General features: G+C 55.6%; 2 protein-coding genes across 7 annotated transcripts; one reads left to right on the forward strand and one right to left on the reverse strand.

Moving 5' to 3' along the window:
• Positions 1-4930: 4930 nt before the first annotated feature.
• KDELR1 (KDEL endoplasmic reticulum protein retention receptor 1) lies at positions 4931-7599 on the forward strand. The gene is given in 6 exon segments (XM_021003563.2): positions 4931-5144; positions 5607-5707; positions 6051-6209; positions 7014-7250; positions 7252-7267; positions 7462-7599. Coding segments are annotated over 6 exon segments (639 nt in total). The 5' UTR covers positions 4931-5053; the 3' UTR covers positions 7497-7599.
• Positions 7600-8843: 1244 nt separating this feature from the next.
• Positions 8844-21487, reverse strand: SYNGR4 (synaptogyrin 4). Of its 6 annotated transcripts, none has more exons than XM_078146005.1 (5): positions 21341-21487; positions 20060-20220; positions 10276-10513; positions 9527-9666; positions 8844-9124 (listed from the first exon to the last, which is right to left on the reverse strand). In XM_078146005.1, exons 2-5 carry the CDS (start codon positions 20150-20152, stop codon positions 8909-8911), a joined length of 687 nt encoding a protein of 228 aa, XP_078002131.1. In that variant the 5' UTR covers positions 20153-20220; positions 21341-21487; the 3' UTR covers positions 8844-8908. The 6 variants fall into 6 exon arrangements, with proteins under 6 accessions (XP_078002131.1, XP_020859322.1, XP_020859318.1 ...); XM_021003663.1 differs by having other exon boundaries at positions 21315-21354; XM_021003659.2 differs by lacking the exon at positions 21341-21487 and adding an exon at positions 21259-21336.
• Positions 21488-21531: the final 44 nt, after the last annotated feature.

The raw sequence follows: 21531 nt of genomic DNA on the forward strand, positions 1-21531 counted from the left end.
AAGCAGAGAGACATCCCCCCACCCCCATCCCCCAGGGAGGCAAGGATGAAGGGCAGAGCCGGATGGAGGGCAAACGAGAGAAAGAAAAATTCGAGAGAGGAGGGAAGAAGAGAGGAGGAGGGGTAGACAAAAAAGAAGAGAGGGTCAGTGGGCCTGACCCCCACTACCTTGTCTCTGCCTCCCAGGCTCCATTAGCCCCGCTCCCCGCTCCTCTCTCCCTATCCCTCCACCTTGCCCCACCCTGGCCCCCTCCCATATTCATCCTCTTCCCCACCCATGCTCCCCAGCCCCAGCCCTTGTCCTTCTCCTGCATTCCAGGGCCTCCATTTCCCCCCCCTCCTCCCCTCCCATCTCTGTCTCCTACCCATTTATACCCCCCCACCACCTCATTCTCCTCTCTTTCCCCTCTGTCCCTGCCCTAGGCTCCACCCCACACCGGTCCCAGCTGCCCCAGGGCTGAAGGCATGGAGGGGGGCCTGGGGTGGGGTGCAGCTGTGGTAATTGGGAGTTGAGGAGTGGGGGGATACTGGCTGCTAGCCCAGAGCAATTTAGAAAATTGGAGGGAACACAGAGTCCTCTTCCTGTCCCCGCTGGCTGGACTCAGTCCTTGGGAGGCCTGGGGAACCAGGTGCCTGGGTCCAAGAAGGGAACTAGCTGGAATCTGGATACCTGGGTCCCTAAGTAAGTGGGGGCTGGGGCCCACATACCTGGGTCCCCAAAAGGGCAGGGGTTGGGGTTCCAGACGCCTGGATCCCTGGGGGGAAAAGGGCTGGGGCATGGACACCTGCTTCCCTGAGGGGAACCCTGAGCCAGAGAAGGCTGTCAATCCATGCTGGCTGTCAGTATCCCCATGGGTTGCCATGGCAGCAGGCTTGACAGCTGGGGGAGGGATAGAGAGAGGGGAGGCCCTGCCTTCTGCCCAGGGTGCCAGGGCCCCAAAGGAGCTCCTCCTCCTCTCTGGCAGTCATTAGCTGTTGGCTTGATTAATGCTCAGAATAGCACCCCCCAGCCTCCACCCCAAAATAACCCACAGCTGTGGCCGGGCCCCCGTGGGGTTAACATCACCCCCCCTTCCGAATCATTCCCTTCCCCTTTCCCCCTTGGTTTCTCTTCCTGCCATTCCCTCCCCATCCTGCTCTAGGCACACAGCTGAAGGTGGGGTGCATTTCCCCATGGTATCAGGTATCCCCTGTTCTCACCAACTCAGGAACCCATGAATCTGACTCTACAGTTCAATTCCATGTGATAAATAGGAGGGAATAAGGTGCCCCTTAGGAACCAGGCACCCAGCCCTACCCCACCCTCATCTCATTTTAGTTGAGCAGATGAAAACAGAGACCCTGTACCCTCTGAGAGCCAGGGATGTGTATCCCAGCCTTTGACACCTCAGGGACCCAGGCATCCACCTTGTGCCCACCCCCACTCCTTCCGAGGCCCAAGCTTCTGACCCAGCCCCCAATTTCCATCCAATTCCACAGACAGGGGGGTTCTTAGGGGCCTTGGTGCCCCAGTCCTTTGGGACTAGCTCTCCTCCCTGGCCTCCTTCACTCTAGGAGGTGACTGCCTGCATACCCCTCCCGGGCTATCCCATCAACCCCCATCCCATTTCCCCATGTAGAACCCAGACCACAGCTCTGCGGAGGGAGGAGGGGCACGAGGAGTGGGGAGTTGGTGGTGGACGGGGCAGCCACTCATTCATCCCTGCGTCCTCCCCTCCAACACTTTGATCCTCCACCGGGAGCCGTTCACCGCAGTTAGCGGCACTGCCTGGTGCCGCAGACAGAGTCCTGTCCTGCTGTTCTTCCCACCCCCCACCCCCATCAAAACACATATCTCCCACCTTTCCATCCCCCAGACCCCAGGAATGAGGAGAGTGAGGAAGGAGAGAGAGCATTTGAATACCCTCCAGGACAGGAGGCTTGTGTGGGCAGGGGGTGTCCAGGGCACAGGGCCAGGGGTCCGGACGACCTTCAGGGCCTTGTAAGCAGTATTAATAGCATAGTCACAGCCCTTGGGAACAGAGACATGGACTGAGGAGAGGGGATGGAGTGGGGGTGAATACTGGAAGAAGAGGGAGGGAGGAGGTGGGATAGGGAGAGAAAGAAGGACAGAGGGAGGGGGAAAGGGAGAAAAATGGGCATAGGAAAAAGAGAGAGACCCAGGAGGGGAGAAGGATGCAGGGAGAAGATACAGGGAGAAATGGGGACATGGAGAGAGGGATAGGGAAAGGAGAAATGGGGAGAGCAGGGACAAGAAGAGAGGATGGGAGGTGGGAAGGGAGAAGGGGTACAGAGAAATGAGAGGGGCCAAGGAGGGAGAAAGACAGGATGGGAAGAGAGGAAGAGAGAAAGATGGGGGACAGGGAGAGTCAGGATACACAGAGAGAGAGGGGGAACACGGAGGGAGAAGGGGAGAGGGTACAGGGCAGAACATATGCAAAGGGACAGAAGGACACGGAGGGAGAGTTAATGAAAGAGAGGAAACCGAGGGAGGAAGAGAAATGAGGACAGGGAACTCGGAAGGGGCCAAGAAAGTGGTGAGGGCAGAGAGGATGGGGAGCACGATGAGGAAGGGGAACAGGAGAAAGAACAGGAAAGAATGGGGCCTGGGGGAGTAGGCTGGGGCAGCGGTGTGTGTGTGTGTGTGTGTGTGTGTGTGTGTGTGTGTGTGTGTGAAAAGGAAGACCCTAGAATGTGAGGAAGACAAGAGGCCAGGGCAGCAGAGACTCTGAGGCTGCCCCTTGGCCCAGCCCAGGGTCTGGGGGTCCCACCCCACTGACAGCCCAGCTCCTTCTGGCCTTACCTTTTCATGACCCTGTTGTGTCGTGGGGGAGGGGAATGACGATGGCTGGGACAGGGGCCCAGACTCAGGCTCTAGAAGGACACAGCAGGTGAGGGGTTCAGTGCCATCGGTCCCCCAGGGCTTCAGGTGGGGGCCAGGCTCGGCAGGCCACACATGTTGCATTGAAAGTTGGGCCCACGATGCTGCCTTCGATGCCGCGGCAAGTGGCAGGCCCTCCGCCCCATGGGGATCCCGTCTCACCTGCCTGGGGTGCTCCTCCCTCCCCCGCTGGCTGTCGGAGGTTTTCCTCCTCCTCCTCGTCCTCCTCCTCTGGTCTATCTGGCTGCTGGCTGGAGCCTCTCCTTCTGTCCTCCCTGCCCTCCCCCTACCTTCCCTCCAGGGTCTCCTGGCTTTTTGTCTAGGGTCACCTCAGAGACAGCCCGCCTGGCTACCTGTCTCCCTTTCTCCCCTACAGGCAGACGCGGACACGCTCACACAGGCTCACTTCCCAGGGATTCCCCCCACAACACCCCCTCATTGGAAAGGAGTGGGAGACTCGCACACACTCACCATACACACACAGAGAATCGCGCATCTGCACAGATACACACAGCTGGACACGGACAGACACCCTCACACAAAGACAGACAGACAACCAGACACAGAGACAGAGAAAACCAGCTCATTCACACACAGCCGGACACAGGGACACAGAGACACAGGAACAGCCAGACATCGGGTCACCAGATTCAGACACCCAGACAAAACCACAACCGGACACAGGCACACAGACAGACAGACAGACAGACGGGGGAGGGGAGGGGAGGTTCCAGACAGAAGCCAGGAGATCTCAGGTGCAGCCAGATGACAGATGGGGGGGGGTGGAGAGGACAGACAACCAGTTCAAGGTAAAGGCAGACCGAATTCTCTCCACCCCGCCCCCTTACACACACACACGCAATACAATTACACACAGACACCCCAGACACGGACCACCATCACCCCACCTGATAATACCCGCGGCTTCCCCGGGAAAGACGGACCCACAGACACCCACCTGGCAGCCGCCGGAGAGAAGAGATGCTGAGGCCGCAGAGCAGCCCCCCCTTACCCACCCCTGCAGCAAAGGACGGGACTGACTGACACAGACAGACAGACCCACCCCACCCGCCTGCCTGCCACACACACCTAAGCTGGGGCGGGGGGCGGGAGGCTGTGTGAAGGAGCCCGAGCCCGAGCCCGAGCGGGAGGGGAGGGTGGGGAGGGAGGGGGGACGGGGGAGAGGGACACACACACACTCGCTAGAACACAGGCTCCTGGGGTGATTAACATTCAGTCCGCGTCTGCCCCTCTCGCGGAGACAGACGCGGCCCTCCCCGCAGGGCCCCTGGGGGGGGGACCCCCGGGGTTGCAGAGGGAGCGGACTCCCCAGATGAGGCCCTGGCCACAGACAACAGGGGAGAGGGGAGGAGAGCTAAAGAAAGGGATGCCCCCCTTCCAGCCCCCAAGTATACCCTCGGCTCTCCGGGACCCGGGGAGGGGCAATTTCCTCGGACCCTCGCCCCAGCGCTTGAGAAATGCAGGGGAGGGGGCACACACCGAGGGGCGGGAACCCTGCTTTTCCGCCTTCTGCTCTCCCTTGCACCTTGCGCTGTCCCTGGGGCTCGGCGCTGGCAGCCCGTCGGGGGGCCCAAGCACTGGGCCTTCTAGCCTCCCACCCAGGGCCCCGCGTGTCCAGGCCCCCTCGGGGACCCGGGCGTCCTCGGGAGCCTCGCTCCTCCTCTCCTCTGGGAGGATTGAGACGTCCAGTCCCGCAGCCCCCTCCGCTCCCCAGCCCGTTGGGGACCCCAGGGCCCGGGCTCCTCCCTCTCGGGGCTCGCTCCCTCCCGGACCTGCTCTCAGACCCCAGAACCGGGGACTTAATGGACGGCCAGGGGGGCCTTTTGGGGCCGCGGGGTGACCCCTTCTTGGAGCTCCCGAGCAAGTGGGAGCCGGAACCCCCGAGACAGCGGCGGGCCCCCCCCCCGGGCAGGGGCCGCGGGGAGAGGGCGCGGGCGGGGAGCTGGCCCCCGCCCCCAGCCCGGCTGGCTCCTCCCGCGGGGGGGGCGGTGCCTCCGTCCCTCCTCCCTCCTCTCCGCCCCCCTCCTGCGCTCCGCCGCTGCCGCCGCCGCCGCCGCCTCCTCCGCCAGCTCGGGGCCTCGCTCGGCCGCGCTCCCCCGGACCCGGACGTGTGCGCCCCCGGCCCCAGGCCCCGGCGGCCCGGCCCGCGGCCATGAACCTCTTCCGATTCCTGGGGGACCTCTCCCACCTCCTGGCCATCATCTTGCTGCTCCTCAAGATCTGGAAGTCCCGCTCCTGCGCCGGTGAGGGTTGAGGGGGGCTCGGGACCCCGGCCCAGGCCGGGGGGGCCGGGGCGCCTCGGGGAGCCCCGCGGGAGGCAGGCGGGGGGGGGGAGAGGAGGGAGCCGGAGCTGGTGACGTGGGGCTCTGGGGGAGGGGGCCGCCCGGCCCCTAACCGCCCCCCCCACCCGCCCTCCCCCAGCCCCCGCCCCGGCCGGGGCCCTCTTCTTGAACCCGGAGGGGGCGAAGGGGGGCGGGCTTGCGCCCGGAGTCCAGGCCCGGCCGGGCCTAGCTGGGCCAACGAAGCCCTGAGCTCTCGTAGCTCTGGGCCCGCCCGCGGCCGGGCCCGCCCCCTGGCTGTGGGTCCTGGGAAAGGGGCAGGGCGGGCCGGAAAGTTGGGCCCGCGGGGGAGCCCCGGCCGGGCCCTGCCACCCGGATCTCCGGGGCCCCGAAGGGAGTCTGTACTGAGCCCTCCGTGCTCCCCAGGAATCTCGGGGAAGAGTCAGGTCCTGTTCGCTGTGGTCTTCACTGCCCGCTACCTAGACCTGTTCACCAATTACATCTCCCTGTACAACACGTCCATGAAGGTGCGGAGGGTGGAGGGAGGGCCTCGGTGGGGTGGGGGGCAGGGGTTCTCAGGCCTGGGGAGCTGGGAGGGGCTCCGTAGGAGGGGGCCACTTGGGGGGACTGGGGTCTCCAGGCCTGGGGGACCACGAGGGGGACCACCGGGAGGCCTTTGGGAGCGGCTCCATAGGAGGGGGGGCCATTGGGGGGCTGGGGTCTCCAGGCCTGGGGGACCATGAGGGAGACTCCTGGGGGCCTTTGGGAGGGGCTCTGCAGGGGGCCATTGGGGGGTGGACCTTCTGGGGACCATGAGCTGGAGTCCCTAATGGGAGCTGGGTCCTGAGGGCGGTCTCCACCTCCCTGCAGGTGGTCTACATCGCCTGCTCCTTCACCACTGTCTGGATGATCTACAGCAAGTTTAAGGCCACCTATGATGGCAACCATGACACCTTCCGAGTGGAGTTCCTCGTGGTCCCCACAGCCATCTTGGCTTTTCTAGTCAACCATGACTTCACGCCACTGGAGGTGAGCCTGATTGGAGGGAGGTGAGGCAACCACAAGCCTGAGACACCAGCCCCCACCCCCCCCAACTGGGGAATACTTTTTGAGGGGAATTAGGTTGTTGGGGAGCATGGGTCGGGTCCAGGGCCTGAGCCTGAAATCCAGCCCTTCTTCTCCTACCGTTCCTCACCTGTGGGGCTAACTCACATAGTGCAGCACCCCAGGCGTAGGTGGTAATTTTACAGATGCCACTGAGACTGAAGGTCTTCCTGCTTTGGGGGGAGAAGACCCAACAGCATGCATCCCCCTCCATGGTCCTTGGCCTGGTCTCAGCAGCTGCAGGGGGTGGGGGGGCTCATTGGAGTGGAGGCCCCCAGAGCCGATCCTCTAACGATTGTGCCCTCCATCTCTTTTCCTCCCCTCTGCCTCACCTCTCTCTGCCTCTCTCCCCATCCCCGGCCTGGATCCCCACCTCCACTCTCTCCCCTGGGGGCCTTTCACCCCCTCTAGCCCAGCTTTCCTGCCTTTGCCCTCCCTTTGCCTTGTGTCCTGTGCCCCTTGGCTCTGTTCTCAGTTCATTTTCCCATCCTGTTCCCCGTTTTCCTTTTGGTTCTGCCCTCCTCATCTCCCTTCTTTCCTCCTCCTTTCCCGCCTGTGCCCCTTGCCTGCCAGCCCCCCTCTCCAGGTCTCTTCCTGTGTCCTTCCGTGCCCCTTGCCCAGCATCCCCATTCCAGCCACCCTCAAGACCTCAGCTCTGCCTTCCCCTGCCTCCCTGGCCCTCCCTTCTGACCTCGCTCATTCCACCGCACCATTCTCTCCGCCCCCCAGATCCTATGGACCTTCTCCATTTACCTGGAGTCTGTGGCCATCCTGCCGCAGCTGTTCATGGTGAGCAAGACAGGAGAAGCCGAGACCATCACCAGCCACTACCTGTTTGCCCTGGGCGTCTACAGGACGCTCTACCTGTTCAATTGGATCTGGCGCTACCAGTTTGAAGGCTTCTTTGACCTCATCGCCATCGTAGCTGGCCTGGTACAGACCGTGCTCTACTGCGACTTCTTCTACCCTCTACATCACCAAAGGTAGCTAGCTCAGGGGGTGGTGAGGGCCCCCCCCTTTCCCTGGTCTCCTCCCGAGCTCCTCCACTTCTGCCTGCTCTCTATCCTGTGGCCTTCCCCTTCTGGACATCCCCATTCTGTGTGTATATGTATGGCGATGGGCTGCTCTTTCCTCCCACTGTTGATTCCCACTCTTTCTCTCTCTCTCTCCCCCTCAGTCTTAAAGGGGAAGAAGCTGAGCCTGCCTGCATAGTGGTGACTCCCCAGGGCATCTCCGCAGCAGAAGCAGTGATGGCGAGAGGAGATGGGCCACAGCAGCACGGGTGGGGAAGGGCAGGGGGCCCCCAGGACCTGCCCAGCCCAAGGGGTAACTTTTTAAAAGAATCAATGGATCCCCACCCCCTCCTCTGCTCCCCAGGGCTGGGGGGAAGGGGAGGAGGGCATGAGGGCCCCCCCAGCCTTGGAGAGCAAGAGCTCAGGATCTGCTCTTTCTAATGTTTTGCCTTTTAGAGAAACAAAGACAAAATCTTTTCTGAGTTGGTTGGGATTTAGATAAGTCCCTGTTTTTCCTTCCATCATCTTGTCAGCCTCCGGACACCCGTGTTTTTACAAACTGTCTGGGGGGTGGATGGGAAGTCCCCCAGCTGAGCCCCCCCACTTTCCTGCTGTCTGTTTCCTCCTTTCTCCAGACTTTGCCAAACACTCGGCCTCTTCCTTGGCCAACAGGACCCCTCCTCCAGCTTTTTTTCTGGAGAATCGGAGGGGCTGGTGGGGTGACTCCTCTCCATCTTTTATATCTTTTTTGTCAGTTTTTTTGTCCAGGGGCATGGGGAGGGAGGGCAGGGGCCATGCCCCATTTTTGTACAGAGTTGATGGTTAACTCCTTGTTCACTTGAAATAAAGACAAAGATGAACTTCTCACTGCCTGCTTGTCTGTGTGTGCATCTCCTTTCCTGGTGTGTCTTCTGCTTCAAGTCCCCAGTGTGAGGGATCGTGACTTAGCCAATAATGACTATCCCCTGCAGAGCAGTAGCAGCTCTGGACATTGGGCCTGGAGGCCTGGGAAAGAGCCCCCCCCCCCGCTTTAATGGGGGACCTTTTCTGTCTTTGCAGCTGAGCACAGGGTGGGCTAGTGTGTATGAGAACTTGGCTGGGCCTTCCAGCCCGGGCTGGCATCCCCCTGGATGGAGTGAGGCCGCCTCAGGAGGACCTGTGCAAAGTCTGGCTTCTGAAGGCCTTAGTTACTGAGTCCCATTCCTGTGGACATTAATGTCCTTGGTGCCCTTAAGACAACTCTGTGAATGAAGTCATGCCAGAATGATTCTCCCCTTTTAAAGAGGAGGAGACAGGCTAGAAGAGCTTAGTAACATTCCCGTGGCCAAACAGCGAGTTCACTAACTTTTCCTTAGAAGAAGTTAGTGCATTTTTCTGGAGTCATGGAGGTCTATGTGGCTGCCCCAGAGCCAAGTCAAGGGGACTAGGAGATACCCCACTTTGTCATCCCAAACAACACCCTCCTCCCTTCCCCTTTCCCTGAAACAAGAAAGGGCCGATTTTGATCGACTGATGGATGAATGAGATATGGCAGGCTCAGGTTTTCCCAAACACCTCCGTGGGAGGAAGAGAAAGTTTCTTTAATAACTGAGGGAGATCAGGACAGCCACCTCAGTTGTCATTCATCATGGCAAGGCGAGCCGCCTTGGGAGTGGTTGGATATGGGGGCGGGATGGAGCTGGGGTAGCCCAGGCTGCTGGGTCCCATGTTGGTGGTGGTGCCAGAAGAGAGGGTCGTCAGGGCCACGCCACCCTCATCCAGGGAGCGCTTGTAGGGGACGGGTGAGTCACTACGGAGGTCCTGGAGTGCCAGGTAGGCCAGGGCCATCTGTGGGGAGGTCAAGGGATTGAGGACTGGGAGAATTGTTATGGATCATATCGTCCAATCCCTTAACAAATGGGGAAACCGCTCTCAGATGGGAAGGGACTGACTCAAGGTCACACAGCTAGTGAAAGGCAGAGCCAAGATTCAAACATGGCCTCTTTGTACTACAATTCTTCCAGTTCAGGCCTGGGGCAGGGCTTTGGACTTGATTCCATGATGGGAAAGGGGATAGGAAGAGAGTCCTACCAGCTTGTGATGGGCCTGAAAATAGGGAAACTTGGGGTCTTTTCCAGAGCCCAGCAGAGGGCCCTGCCCCAGCAGACACTTAGTCACCTCCTTGAAGGCAGGGTCTCCTCCCTGAGCAGCCCAGGCCTGGTCTGCCTCCCTCTGCCCCCCCCATCTTACCCAGACAGGGATGGAGAAGAAGGAGAAGGCAATGGCTGCCTTGGCGCTGCTGTTGCCCAGAAGGTAGTGGTGAGGCGGTGAGCGCTGCCACTGGTTGGCCAGGAAACAAAAGCCCACAAACCAGACTCCAACCCAGATGACTGCAGCAGAGGAGAAAGGTGCTGGGGTCAAGAGCCTTCCCAAAGGACTGGCCATCCTCCCAAGGGCCAGGGAGTCCACCGACGAGCAAAGGGACATGGGGAGACCAGCCGTCAGTCATCATCACAATTAGTGTTTTGGACTGACCCTGATTTCATCAATCAGTGGCTGCTGTGCGGTCCGTGGCACCAGGTAGAGTTAAGTGGCTCCGTCTGGGGCATGCTACCAGGAGGGCTGGGGAGACACTGCCCCAGGTCATCTGGACTGCAAAGCCAGCTCTGTTCATTGGGTATGCTTCCCCTCTCTTCCGAGGCCCTACCCGCCACCCCAGCCTTCTGCTTGTGTGCTTCCATACAGTTGCCAAGGCTGCCCATTCCCCTCAAGCTAATCTTTACAACAGCCAGGCCCCTGGGGGACACCAGGGTCCTGATACTGGGGTAGAATGACTTGCATGGTCTCAGGCCCAGAACAAGGATCAGAGCCATGACCTCCTGCCAGATCAGAGGCGAGTCCCTCCATTTCTGAAAGGAGGCCAGAGACCCTAAGGGTCATCTCTAAGAAGCCCAGGCTGACAGCTGAGGAGCCCTGAGGGTGAGGCTAGGAGCCCCTACCAGAGAGTGAGAAATCCAGCAGCAAGACTGTGGTCTTCAGGCGGGTGCTGGTGATGCGGGCTGCCAGGCTGTCCAGGGTGAGGAAGAGCAGGCAGCCCAGGAATGCCAGGAGGCCAGTGACCACTGCGAAGCTGCAGGCCACTCTGTTGTCATTGAGGACACAGTGCAGCTGCGAAGAGCTGGTCAGGTTCTGGTAGCCGTCAGTAAGCAGCGTGGCAAAAACAATGAGCGAGAAGACCTGGACGGGGCAACAGCTGAGGGTGAAGGGCTCCCCAGGAGGGCCTTCCCCCTTCTCCTGATCCTTTGTGGTCATGGGCTTGAGGAGAGAAACCCTCCCAGGGGTCCTTCCCCACCTGGGGTCCTCAAACCCGCCCAGATCCTCCTGCTTGAGCACCCAGCCTCTGCTCCTGCCTCCCCTTCTCCCTGGGAGGCTGGGACCCAGGGGCAGGGGCAGAAGGCAGAGAGACATGGCATACCCCAAGGCAAGCCTGGGATTCTGGGGACCCTGCATGCTGGGCCAGGGAAGAGCAGGGCCATCCAAACCTTTCCTTGTGACTTCACTCTTTCTGCCAGCTCAGTTATCAGCCCCCGCGTCTTCCATATTCCATAACCTTGGGCTCCTCCAGCCTCACTCATATCAAATGCTTACAAATCCTGCTGATTCCCTATCTGCCAGTCTCCCCATCTGGCCCCACCCAGAGGACCCTCCTTAGCAGCCCCAGCCCGCTGCAAGAGCTCGTCTCCACTCTCTGCTTCTGGCAGCCCATCCCTGTCCTGTCTTTTCTCGAGCTCCCAAGCTTGCTGCCTGGCTTTGCTTGTGCCGCGCCCACAGGAGCCTCTGAGGAGCCCAGGAGGCAGGGGACCAGGTCCTGCTAACATGGCCAGCATCAAGCATGGAGCCCTGCAGGAGCCTGCCCAATGTGTTTGATGAATTAATAAACAGGTGGCCCCTCCATTTCCTCAGTAAGGAGAGTAGCCCCCACAATAGTGCTCACAGGACATCCCGGCTGCCTATGGTCCAGGGTCAGCCTTCTCTTCACTCTCAGATCCAGGGCTCCCCAATGAGGGCTCCCCTCTAAGTTTTGCTCATTCTAGCTTCCATCTCTCCTGGCCTTGGAGTCTCAGAGGTGGAAAGGACCTCATCCTCCCTATCAGATCAGTCCCTCTCAGCAAAATCCCTTTGCTGGATTTTCATGCTGATCCCAGATGCTAACGTCTTGCCATGACTGTCTGCCAGGCTCTGTCCTGGGCCCTCTCCCTTGGTGATCCCATCAATTCCCATCTCAGACCTAGGAATGCAGCCCCAACCTCTCTACTGACCGTCTTCTGGATATCTCTAAACACCACGGCTGCAGGCATCTCAGACTTCTTATGGGCAAAGCAGCACTCTTCCTTCCCCCCAGACCCTCCCGTCTTCTCTTTGGGAAGCCTCTTGAGGCACCACCAGGCTCCCAACCTTGGTCTCATCCTTCCTCGCACTCATGCCCCCACATCAATTCTGCTGCCAAGTCTTTTTCTACCATTGTGGCCTCTCCAGAACATGCCCCCCTTCTCTCCTCTGACACTGCCCTCACCTCCTCATGCCTGGACTATGGCAAAAGCTGCTGCTGGCGGGGTGGGGAGGTCTGTCGGCCTCTAGCTTTTCCCCACTCCAGCCTGCCAAAGTGGCCTTCCTAAAGACAGGTCTGAGCACGTCACCCCCTACTCAATAACCTCTGGGATCCAGGAGAACATCCTTAGAATTCCAAGCCCTTCGTAAGCTGGGGGCCAGCTCCTGGCCCCTTCCTACCTTTCCAGTCTTCTCACACTTTACTCCTCCCCATGTACTTTGGGGTTCAACAACACTGGCCTCCTGGCTGTTTCCATCTCCCACCTGGGTACACTTTCACTGCTCTCTCCTATGCCTGGAATGCTCTTCCTCCTCACTTCTGGCTCTGGGCTTCCCTGAGGCAGCTGGCTGGGGAATTTGCTGGGCCTCAGACACTTTTTAGCTGTGTGACCCTAAGCAAGTTACTTAACCTCATCTGCCTCAGTTTCCTCAATTGTAAAATTAGGATCCAACAGCACCTAAGGTTGTTGTAAGGACCAAATAAGATATCTGTAAGGTACTTAGCACACAGATGGCACTTAATAAATGCTCATTCCCCTTCCTGGCTTCCTCAAGACTCAACTCAAATCTCATCTGCTACTAGGGATTTTCCCAGTCTTTCCTCCGGGCTACACCCCCTCCCCCCATGCTAGCACTTCCCCCCCATTGTAGAGCATGAGCTTCTTGGGCAGGGACTGTATTTCAGTCAGACAACTAGCACTTGTTAAGCACCTACTATGTGCCAGAAATTGTGCTAAGCACTGGGGACACAGAGAAAGACCAGCACCAGTCACAGTTCAACCCAACCTGACGGCCGACAGGTAACAAGTTAGACGGAGGGATAGATGAAGGAGGACCAGCAAAGGCCTCCTGCAGAAGGGAGGACACTCTTGAGGCCTGAAGGAAGCCCACATGATCACGAGGCAGAGATGAGGAGGGAGAGGCCCAGGCCTGCCGCACACTCTCAAGGTGGGGAAAGGCGGGGGCAAGACGGCTAGATGGGAGAGTCACCTGCAGAGACAGGTGTATCATTGAGACCATGGGAGCTGATGAGATTCCTGAATGAGACAGCCGAACAGAGGGACCAGGGAAGAGGACTCAGGATAGAACCTTGGAAGACTTTCAGATGAGAAGACTGGATGTGGATATTGGGGCTTGGCCTTGTCAGGAGAAAGGCCACCTCATCATGGGAGACAGGGGTGAAGGAAGACATAATGACCAAGGGCATCTGAGGGATAGGAGAGGAGGAAGAGGGGAGAAGACGGAGCTCTCTGCAAACCAGCTCTCTGGTTTGTTTTTTTTAAGTGAAATATAAAGCAAGGTTCTTAGCTGAAAAGTGGGGGAAGGGGGGACTCAGGGAGGCTTGAGGAGGGACAACAAGTTTGGGAGGTACAAAGGATTGCCTTGCTGCAGCGAGGGCCCAGCTGAGAACATATAACATAAATCTGTAGGGGACCCAGTCAACCCAGTCCCGTGATTTTCTCCAGCTTCCTTCAGCAGCACATGAGAGGCAGCAGATGGGAGGGATAATACAAAGCAGGGTTTGGAAGGGCAAGATCTTCCCTAGGACAAACAGAGTCCTTTCTCAGTAGAAGAGGATGGTGTAGGGCACCTTCCTTTGCATTCCCATTGCTTGGCAGTAACTAGTGCCTGGGAAGCGCCTCCTGACTGACCCGACACCTTCTAGTCGCACACACCCTGAACAAGAGTCCTCCCTGTAACACTGCTGATAACGGGTCCTCCAACCTCTGCCTGGAGATCCCAAGTGGCCAAGAATGGATTCCCTCTGGGGACTGCCCATCACACCCTAGAATTATCCCTGCTGGGTGGTTTTTCCTAACACAGAGGAGAAATCTATTTTGTTGACATTTCCAGGTGAACATAGGCTCCTTGAGGGCAGGAACTGGTTTGATTTTTGTCTTCGTATCTTCAGGGCCTTCTCGTTGGCAGGGGATAGGTCAACTCTTGTGGAAGTTAATTGGGTTACTTTGTCCCATTGCTCTGCCCTGCTGGCCAAACAGAAGCACTTTTCAAGCTTCTGCTGTGGCAGGCCCAGAGTCTGACACCAGACATATAAATCCAAATGCAGTCGCTGCCCTCGAAGAGCTTACATTTCTGTTAAGGGGGATGCTGCAAATTTGTACACAAGAAAGTCCTGGATAGAGACAAAAGCAATACACGGGGACTTGTGGAGGGGAATGCTAACCCCAGGGAGGAGTCAGGAAAGAGCTCGGAGGAGGGCAAGAGGCTGGAAGGAGCAAGTTCAGCTGCACCAGGGACGTGGGAGAGGAAGCTGGACAGGCAGTGTTCTAGGCTCTCAGGAAGGCCAAGGCTGACTGGGCAGATGCCTAGAAGGTAACCCCGCAGGGAGCTGAACGCCAGAAGCATGAAGCTAGTGGAAGACCCTGCCCGCTCTGAATTGTTCCAAGGTTCAGTCGTTCCAAATCCTGGCGGCACCTCTAGGGAGTCTTCCAGAAACGGCCTCTCTCTGTCTGCCCAGAACTCTCCCTTCAGCCTCTACTTGAAAGCCCAGAGTTCTCCTTTCTGGTGTCTATGGCTTCTTCCCCTTCTCGTCAGCTCCCCAAACTAATCCTGAGTGTGATGCCCAGGGTGGTCCCCTAAGAACATGGCAGCGAGCAGAAAAGTGAGAAGAACCCTGGGCCTGGAAGGAGGAGATTTCAGGGGCAATCCTGGGACCAATACTTATTTGCTATGTGAGACTACCCAAGTCATGTCATCTCTCTGAGCCTCAGTTTCCTTATCTATAAAATGACGAAGATGTTGTACCAGCTATACAACCAGACAATTGGGAGGAATATTCCAGTCCTTTAGAGACTCGAGAGATACCCTGAGGGCAGGAATTGTTGTGCTTTTCTTTTCCTTCTTTGCAGCCCAGTGACTCCCACACCGGACCTGATGAACCGCATGTGGAGGGAAGCCCGGAGCTTCCAGGTGGCTCTCCTCACTAAGCCTGTGGAGCCCGCCACAGTCTGGCTGGACACCCCTCGCTCTCCCTAGCCACCCTCACAAACCACAGTGCCCAGCCCTGACAGCCCAACTCCCAGGTGGCTTGTGGTCTGGCCGAGGCAGGCTGCTGCTCAGGTTCAGTGTCTCTCTGAAGACAGTACAGTCACACTGGATCTCTGGCCACCCTTTACGGTGGTTACTCCTACTGAGCTTGCAGCCCCTTGTTCAGATTAATGGCTGTCGAACAATCAATCAATCAATCAACGAACAATTATTAAACAGCTGCTACATGCCAGGCACTATGCTATGCCCTGGGGATACAGACACAAAAATGAAACTGGCCTTCCCCTCAGGGAGCTTCAGTTTTATCTCTGCTGTCAGTCTAACCACATGTGACCCATATTAGGTTTGGGAAGTGATTTTAAAGAACTAGAAAAAACCATAGCAAAATTCATTTGGAAGAACAAAAGGTCAAGAATATCAAGGGAATTAATGGAGAAAAAAATACAAAGGAAGGTAGCCTAGCTGTGCCAGATCTAAAACTGTATTATAAAGCAGCAGTCAGCAAAACCATTTGGTACTGGCTAAGAAATACAGAGGCGGATCAGTGGAACAGATTAGGTTCACAAGACACAGTACTGATAAACCCAAAGGCTATTTGACAAAAACTACTGGGAAAACTGGAAAAGAGTATGGAAGAACCTAGGTATAGACCAACATCTCACACTGTATACCAAGATAAAGTCAGAATGGGTACATGATTCAGACATAAACGGTGATACCATAAGCAAATTAGGAGAGCAAGGAATAGTTTACCTGTCAGGTCTACGGAGAAGGGAGGAATTTATGACCAAACAAGAGATAGAGAACATTATGAAATGCAAAATGGATAGTTTTGATTACATTAAATTGAAAAGTTTTTGCAAAACAAAGCCAATGCAACCAAGATTAGAAGGGAAGCAGAAAACTGGGAAAGAATTTTTACAGCCACTGTCTCCGATAAAGGTCTCATTTCTAAAGTATATGGAGAATTGAGTCAAATACATAAGAATACAAATCATTCCCCAATTGATAGATGGTCAAAGGATATAAGCAGGCAGTTTTCAGATGAAAAAATTAAAACCATCTACAATCACATGAAAAAAATGCTCTAAATCACTATTGATTAGAGATTCGGGAAGTGGTTTTCTTGAATCATTTATATTTCTATTTAGACTGGCCTAAGGGCACAAGGAGGCCAAATGCTGAAGCACTGGGTCTGGCTCCTTCCTAGACTTCCCTGTGCCCTTGCTGAAGGCACAGGCAGGCTGGCCCTGCTGGGGGGAGAGGTGAAGAGGCGACTTCCCACTGGCAAAAGCCCTTCTTGACTCCTCCCTTAACTGGGCTTCTCAACCTGAGAACAAGGCCAGATGATCATAAACCCGGTGTGCTCCAGGAGGGCAGGTCAGGCAGCTGAGGGCTGTACCCACACAATCCCAGGACTTTGAACCTGCCTTTATCAGTGGACCTCTATGTCTGGACTGATCCCCAGTGGTTAAATAGACTCACTTCCCTCCTCCTCTCCCTCTCTGTGATGCCGAACCTCCCCTCTGCCCCCAGCCGTCCCTTCTCCCATTCTCACCACTTCCTCCCCTCCCAGGTTCTGTCCTGCTGGGGACCTCCTTGCACCTCCCATTGAACAGGATCCTTCTGTTTCGCCTGCTCTATACTCGAACTAGCTTGCATCTTAAGGCTCTTCCTTTCCTGATCCTTCCATCTCCTGGCTCCCTCCTGACAATCCGGGCCCAGGCCGCCCTCCTGGCGCTGGCTGCACTTGCACTGCTCTTCTCTGGACATTCTTGGCCACCATTTGACAGCCGTCTCACCTCCTCTGAGGTTCATTCAGTCCACATTGGTCACCCAGGCCAGATTCTTTAAGCTATTACCTCCTGAGCCCAGGACTCTCACCCTCCTTTGTCACTGAGGTCAGCTTTGGCCCAGGGTCTTCCCCTCAGCCTCAGCTCCTTACTTCATCCCAGGAGACTTCAACGGGCACTGACACTCACTCCCTTTAGCGCTTTTCCCACCTCTTCAGTCTTTTCAGTAACCGTAACCTGCTCCTCAGCTCTCCCTATTCTGCACGCAGTGGCCTCACGCCCTTGCAATGACCGGATGCTGGTTATGCTGGGGGCCCTCCGCCCCCACAAGCTTTCCGTCTCTCCTTGGGCTCTCCTCCTCCTAAAGGGACTTTGCCCTCCTTCTGTCCCTCAGTGTTGTCCCAGGCCATGGTCCTTCCCAGGGCCTACATGCCGTTGCCAATTATTCTTCTAAGATCTCTTCCTAGCGAAACGGGCTGATTCTACACTACTGTCTGTTGTTGACTCCCCAACCGGCTTGTCTTACGGGGATCCCACCTCGCCAACTCTCAGCCTGCCTCGCTCTGGCCATCTGCCTCCTTTCACCTACTCACCTGCTGCTAAACGGAACTGGAGGGGATCCCGAGCCTGTGGTGATTGGGTCCACCGTACATTTATGCAAGCTTATCTTCCCGGGGCCAATGCTGCTTCCTACCCTGAATGATTCACTACCCCACTCAGCACAGCACCTTTTCTCTCCTCAAGCCTTCCTCACACTTCACTGGAGAAACTGAGGCCATTCCTGAGAGCTCCCTCTCCTCGCCTCCTCCTCATCACATATTCCTCTTACATCACCCCCCCATTATCTCCTCCTCGATCCCTTCTCTTTGCCAGGGCCAGCTCCCATAGATTTACTCTTGGGTTCTTCCCCTCCCACCTTCTTCGCCCCCTTCATCGTCCCCACACTCTCAATTATCTTCAATCTCTCTCTGTCTACTGGCTCCTTCCCTGCTGTCTACAAAGGTGCCCAAGTTTCGCCTGGCCTTAAATACCTCACTAGATCCTACCGTGCCTGCCAGCTATTGTCCTATATCTCTCTTCCCCGTATTAGCTAAACTCCCACAAAAAGCTCCCTTTTGCTGGCTTCTAAACTTTCTGCAGTCTGGTTTCTGACCTCATCATTCAACTCCAAACTCCAAAGTCAGCAATGACTTCTCAAAAGCCAAATCCAACGGCTTCTTCTTGACCCTTGGCCTTTTGACCCCTCTGCAGTTTCTGACACTATTGACCCCTTTGTCTTCCTGGATGCTCTCTCTTCTTGGGGTTCTCCTCCTACCCTCCTGACTGCTCCTTCTCAGTCCTCCTGTGGGTCACACCCATTAACTCTGGGTATCTCTCAAGGCCCTGCCCCTAGCCTTTCACACTTTTCTCTTTATACTCTCTTACTTGGTGATCTCATTGCCTCCCACGGGTTTAATTATTATCATCTCTATGCAGATGATTCCCACGTCCATTTATCTAGTGCTAGTCTCTTTCTCTAGAGCTCCTGTCCCACATCACCAACTGCCTGTTAGAGATTTCAAACTGGATAGTCTGTGGGCATCTGAAACTCAACATGTCCAGAACAGAGCTTCTGTCTTTGGCCCCAAACCTGCCCCTATTCTGAAATTCCCTGATGGTCATCCAGGTTCAAAATGTCATTGTCATCCTCTACTCTCCCTGTCTCTTGCTCACCTACACAACCAATCCTTAGCCAAATGGCGTCACTTCTCTCTCTTCAATGCGTCTTGCCTATGTCCCCTTCTCTCCGCCCGACATAACCACCACCCTAATTCAGGTCCTGACCATGCCTCACTTGAATTACTGCAACAGCCTTCTTACTGGTCTTTCTCTATCCCCATCCTTCCTCGCCAATCCTTGGTTGTCAGATTGTTTACAAAAGTGTGGTTATGACCAAAGCACCCCCCCCCTTTCCCCTTAATAAACTCCACTGGTTCCAGATCAAATATAATGTCCTTTGGCATCTAAATCTCTTCCCAACCTGGCCCCTTCCCACCATTCCCGTCTTCTTCTTTTCTAATCCAGGCCATACTGGCTTCCTTCCTCTCCTTTGCATGCAGTAGCCCATCTCCTGTCCCTCTGCCTAGACTGCTCTCTTCTCGATCTTGGAATCCCAGGCTTCTTTTAAGACTCAAGTGCGACCTTCTCTGGGAGGACTTTGCTGGTCCCCTCAGCTGCTAGGGCTGCCCGTCTAAGGAGGCCTTCCTTCCATCTGCCCTGTATTTACAGTGTAAGTTCTGATTTATGTCATCTTGTCTGTCATTAGAATGTAACTTCCTTTAGGGCAGGGATTATTTCTGGTTTTGCTTTTTCTTTGTATTCCCAATGCTTAGTATGGTGCCTGACACATAAATGCTTGTAGATAGGTTGATTAATCATCCCTATTAAATGTCATGTTATTGGATTTGGCTTTGTGTTGGAGCCCGTAGAGATCTTTGGGGATTCTGAGTGTCGTCCAACACATCAGCTGTCCCTTCTTTCTTTATGTACCCTACAAATTTGGTGATCGAGCTCTCTATGGCATTACTGGTCATTTAGTAGACATGTAAAATGCCCCAGAGTCAAGCACAGATCTCTGTGCCACTCGAGCAGACACCTCTTTTCAAGTTGCCCTCAAACTCTTAATGACTGCTATTTGGGCCCAGTTCTAAATCCTCAGAAAGTAGTCATACAGCCTTTGCATGTAGCCATTCAATGCACTATCATCGAGTCCACATCTTTCCATCTTATCCATAATAGAATATGTGAAGCTTTTGATGAATGCTTGGCTCAGATCTGGGTAAACTAAATTGACCAAATTCCTCAGATCTGCCTACCAGGTTAGTAACCCCAGCAGAAAAGGAAATACAGTGAGCCTGGCATTAACTGCTCTTGATGAAGACACACAGGCTCTCGGTAATCCTTTTCTACATAGGAATAAAAACGCACATTTATAAAGCACTTTATGGTTGACAAAGCCTGGTAAGGCAGGCAGTACAACCAGCAACTGGCGTGTATTAAGCACCTATTCTGTGCCGGGCTCTGTGCTGAGTGCTGGGGAAAGGGAGGAAAAAAAAGGGCCAAAAAACAGTCTTATCTTGGACAGATGAAGAAAGAAAGGGTTTAAGTGACTTGCCCACAGTGGAAGTTGGTAAGTCCCTAAATTTGAGGGAGGAGTTGTGCTCTGAAGGCAAAACCTTCAACAGTCCAGTTCCAAGACATCTAACCTCTGTTGCAAACCTGCACATGCCACAGAAATGTGAGTTCCACTTTCATCATTATTGCTGAAGAAACCTGAAGCATCTCCAACCAGGCAAGAGTAATGTTAGGCTAGGGATGGGAATGGGGACCTCACCCCAGCAAAGATCCGGGATACAGTCTTTGGCTTCTTCACAAACTGGACCACTTCACTATCGGCCAGGTCATGGAGGCTGTCGGGCACATACATGTTGGCCCTTTTCTCTTTGGGGGCAGAAGGCACTGGTCTTCCCTTCACTCAGACTCAGATGACCTAACCTGGGGGCATGGCAGAAAGAGAAAGGAAGTAAAGGTCAGAATGGGATGAGTAGGGGCTTTGAAGTTGAAGTAGGAAAGGGGATTGGGAGAAGGGAAGGGGCGGCATGGCCCACTGAAGCATTGCACTAGTTCAAAGTGGAGGCCAGTACCCCCAGAATTGGAAGATATTTCTTTAGGATGGGGAGTACCCACCACAGAACTGAGGGTATCTCTTCAGAATGGGGTCTTCCCCCACAGAAATGAGGGATACCTCTTCTTAATGAATCTCCCCAAAATGGTAGACAGTTTTTCAGAATAAAGGACTTTTCCTTCCTTCAGAATGGTGGTCTACCCTTCCAAAGTGGGGATTTAGTTCAGAAGGGGTGTCTTCACTTCAAGATCGGGGGACTCTGCCTCAGAAATGTGGGATGCCGTATCACTTAGGGAAGGGCATCACACTCAGATTTGAGGGCTCTCTCTCAAAAACGATTCTCAATTCTTTTCAAAGCAAGAGTTTTCTCTTCAGAACTGATCGCTCTCTCTTCAGTATAGGGGTCTCGGCTCCAAACTGGGGAGAATCTGCTCAAGGAAGAGGACTCTCCTTCATACTGACAGATCTATCCTCAGAATTGGGGGAATCTCCTCAGGAAAAGAGGGGTCTCCTTCGGAAGAGCATGGGAATCTCCTGAGGATATGAGGTTTCCCTTTCAGAATTATGGGTTATCTACCCAGAATTTGGGGGGCTTTCATCAGGAAATGGGAGGCCTCCCTGTCATCGTTAGATGGAATTTCCTCAGAAAATGTGGGTCTCCACCTCAGAACTCGGGGTATCTCTTCTGAGAATTGTAGTCTTCCCTCGGAATTGGAGGGATCGCTCAGAATCAGGGGAGCAACTCTCTTTAGGAAAGGGGGGGTCTCCCCCTCAGATTTTGGGGAGTCTGCTCTGAAAATGGGAGAGGGTATAGTCTCAGAATGGGGGGGTATTTCCTCAAGAACTGGGGTCCTCCCCTCAGAAGTGGGGGGAATCTGCTCAGAAAATGGGGAGGTTCTCCCCCTCACCTTCCCTCTCGCCCCTCCCGCCCAACCTCCCGGCCCCAGCAGCTTTCTCCCCAGACCCGTCTTTTTCCCGCCTTTTCCTCGCCTTTTCCTCTCCGCGCGTCGAAAGCCTATTGGCTGACAGGAGGCCCCGCCCCCTAGGCACACTCCCCCTCATTGAGGGATGGGGGCGGGGCCTCGGAAGCCGTTGGCCTGAGGCACGCACGAGCCCTGCCGCGCGCCTCTGAATCATCAAGGGCTGGGCGCGCATGCGTTCAGCAGACGAACCTTAGCTAC

The sequence above is a fragment of the Phascolarctos cinereus genome, unplaced genomic scaffold, assembly GCF_003287225.1.
Source record: "Phascolarctos cinereus isolate Bilbo 61053 unplaced genomic scaffold, phaCin_HiC Scaffold_726;HRSCAF=1367, whole genome shotgun sequence".
Lineage (NCBI taxonomy): Eukaryota > Metazoa > Chordata > Mammalia > Diprotodontia > Phascolarctidae > Phascolarctos > Phascolarctos cinereus.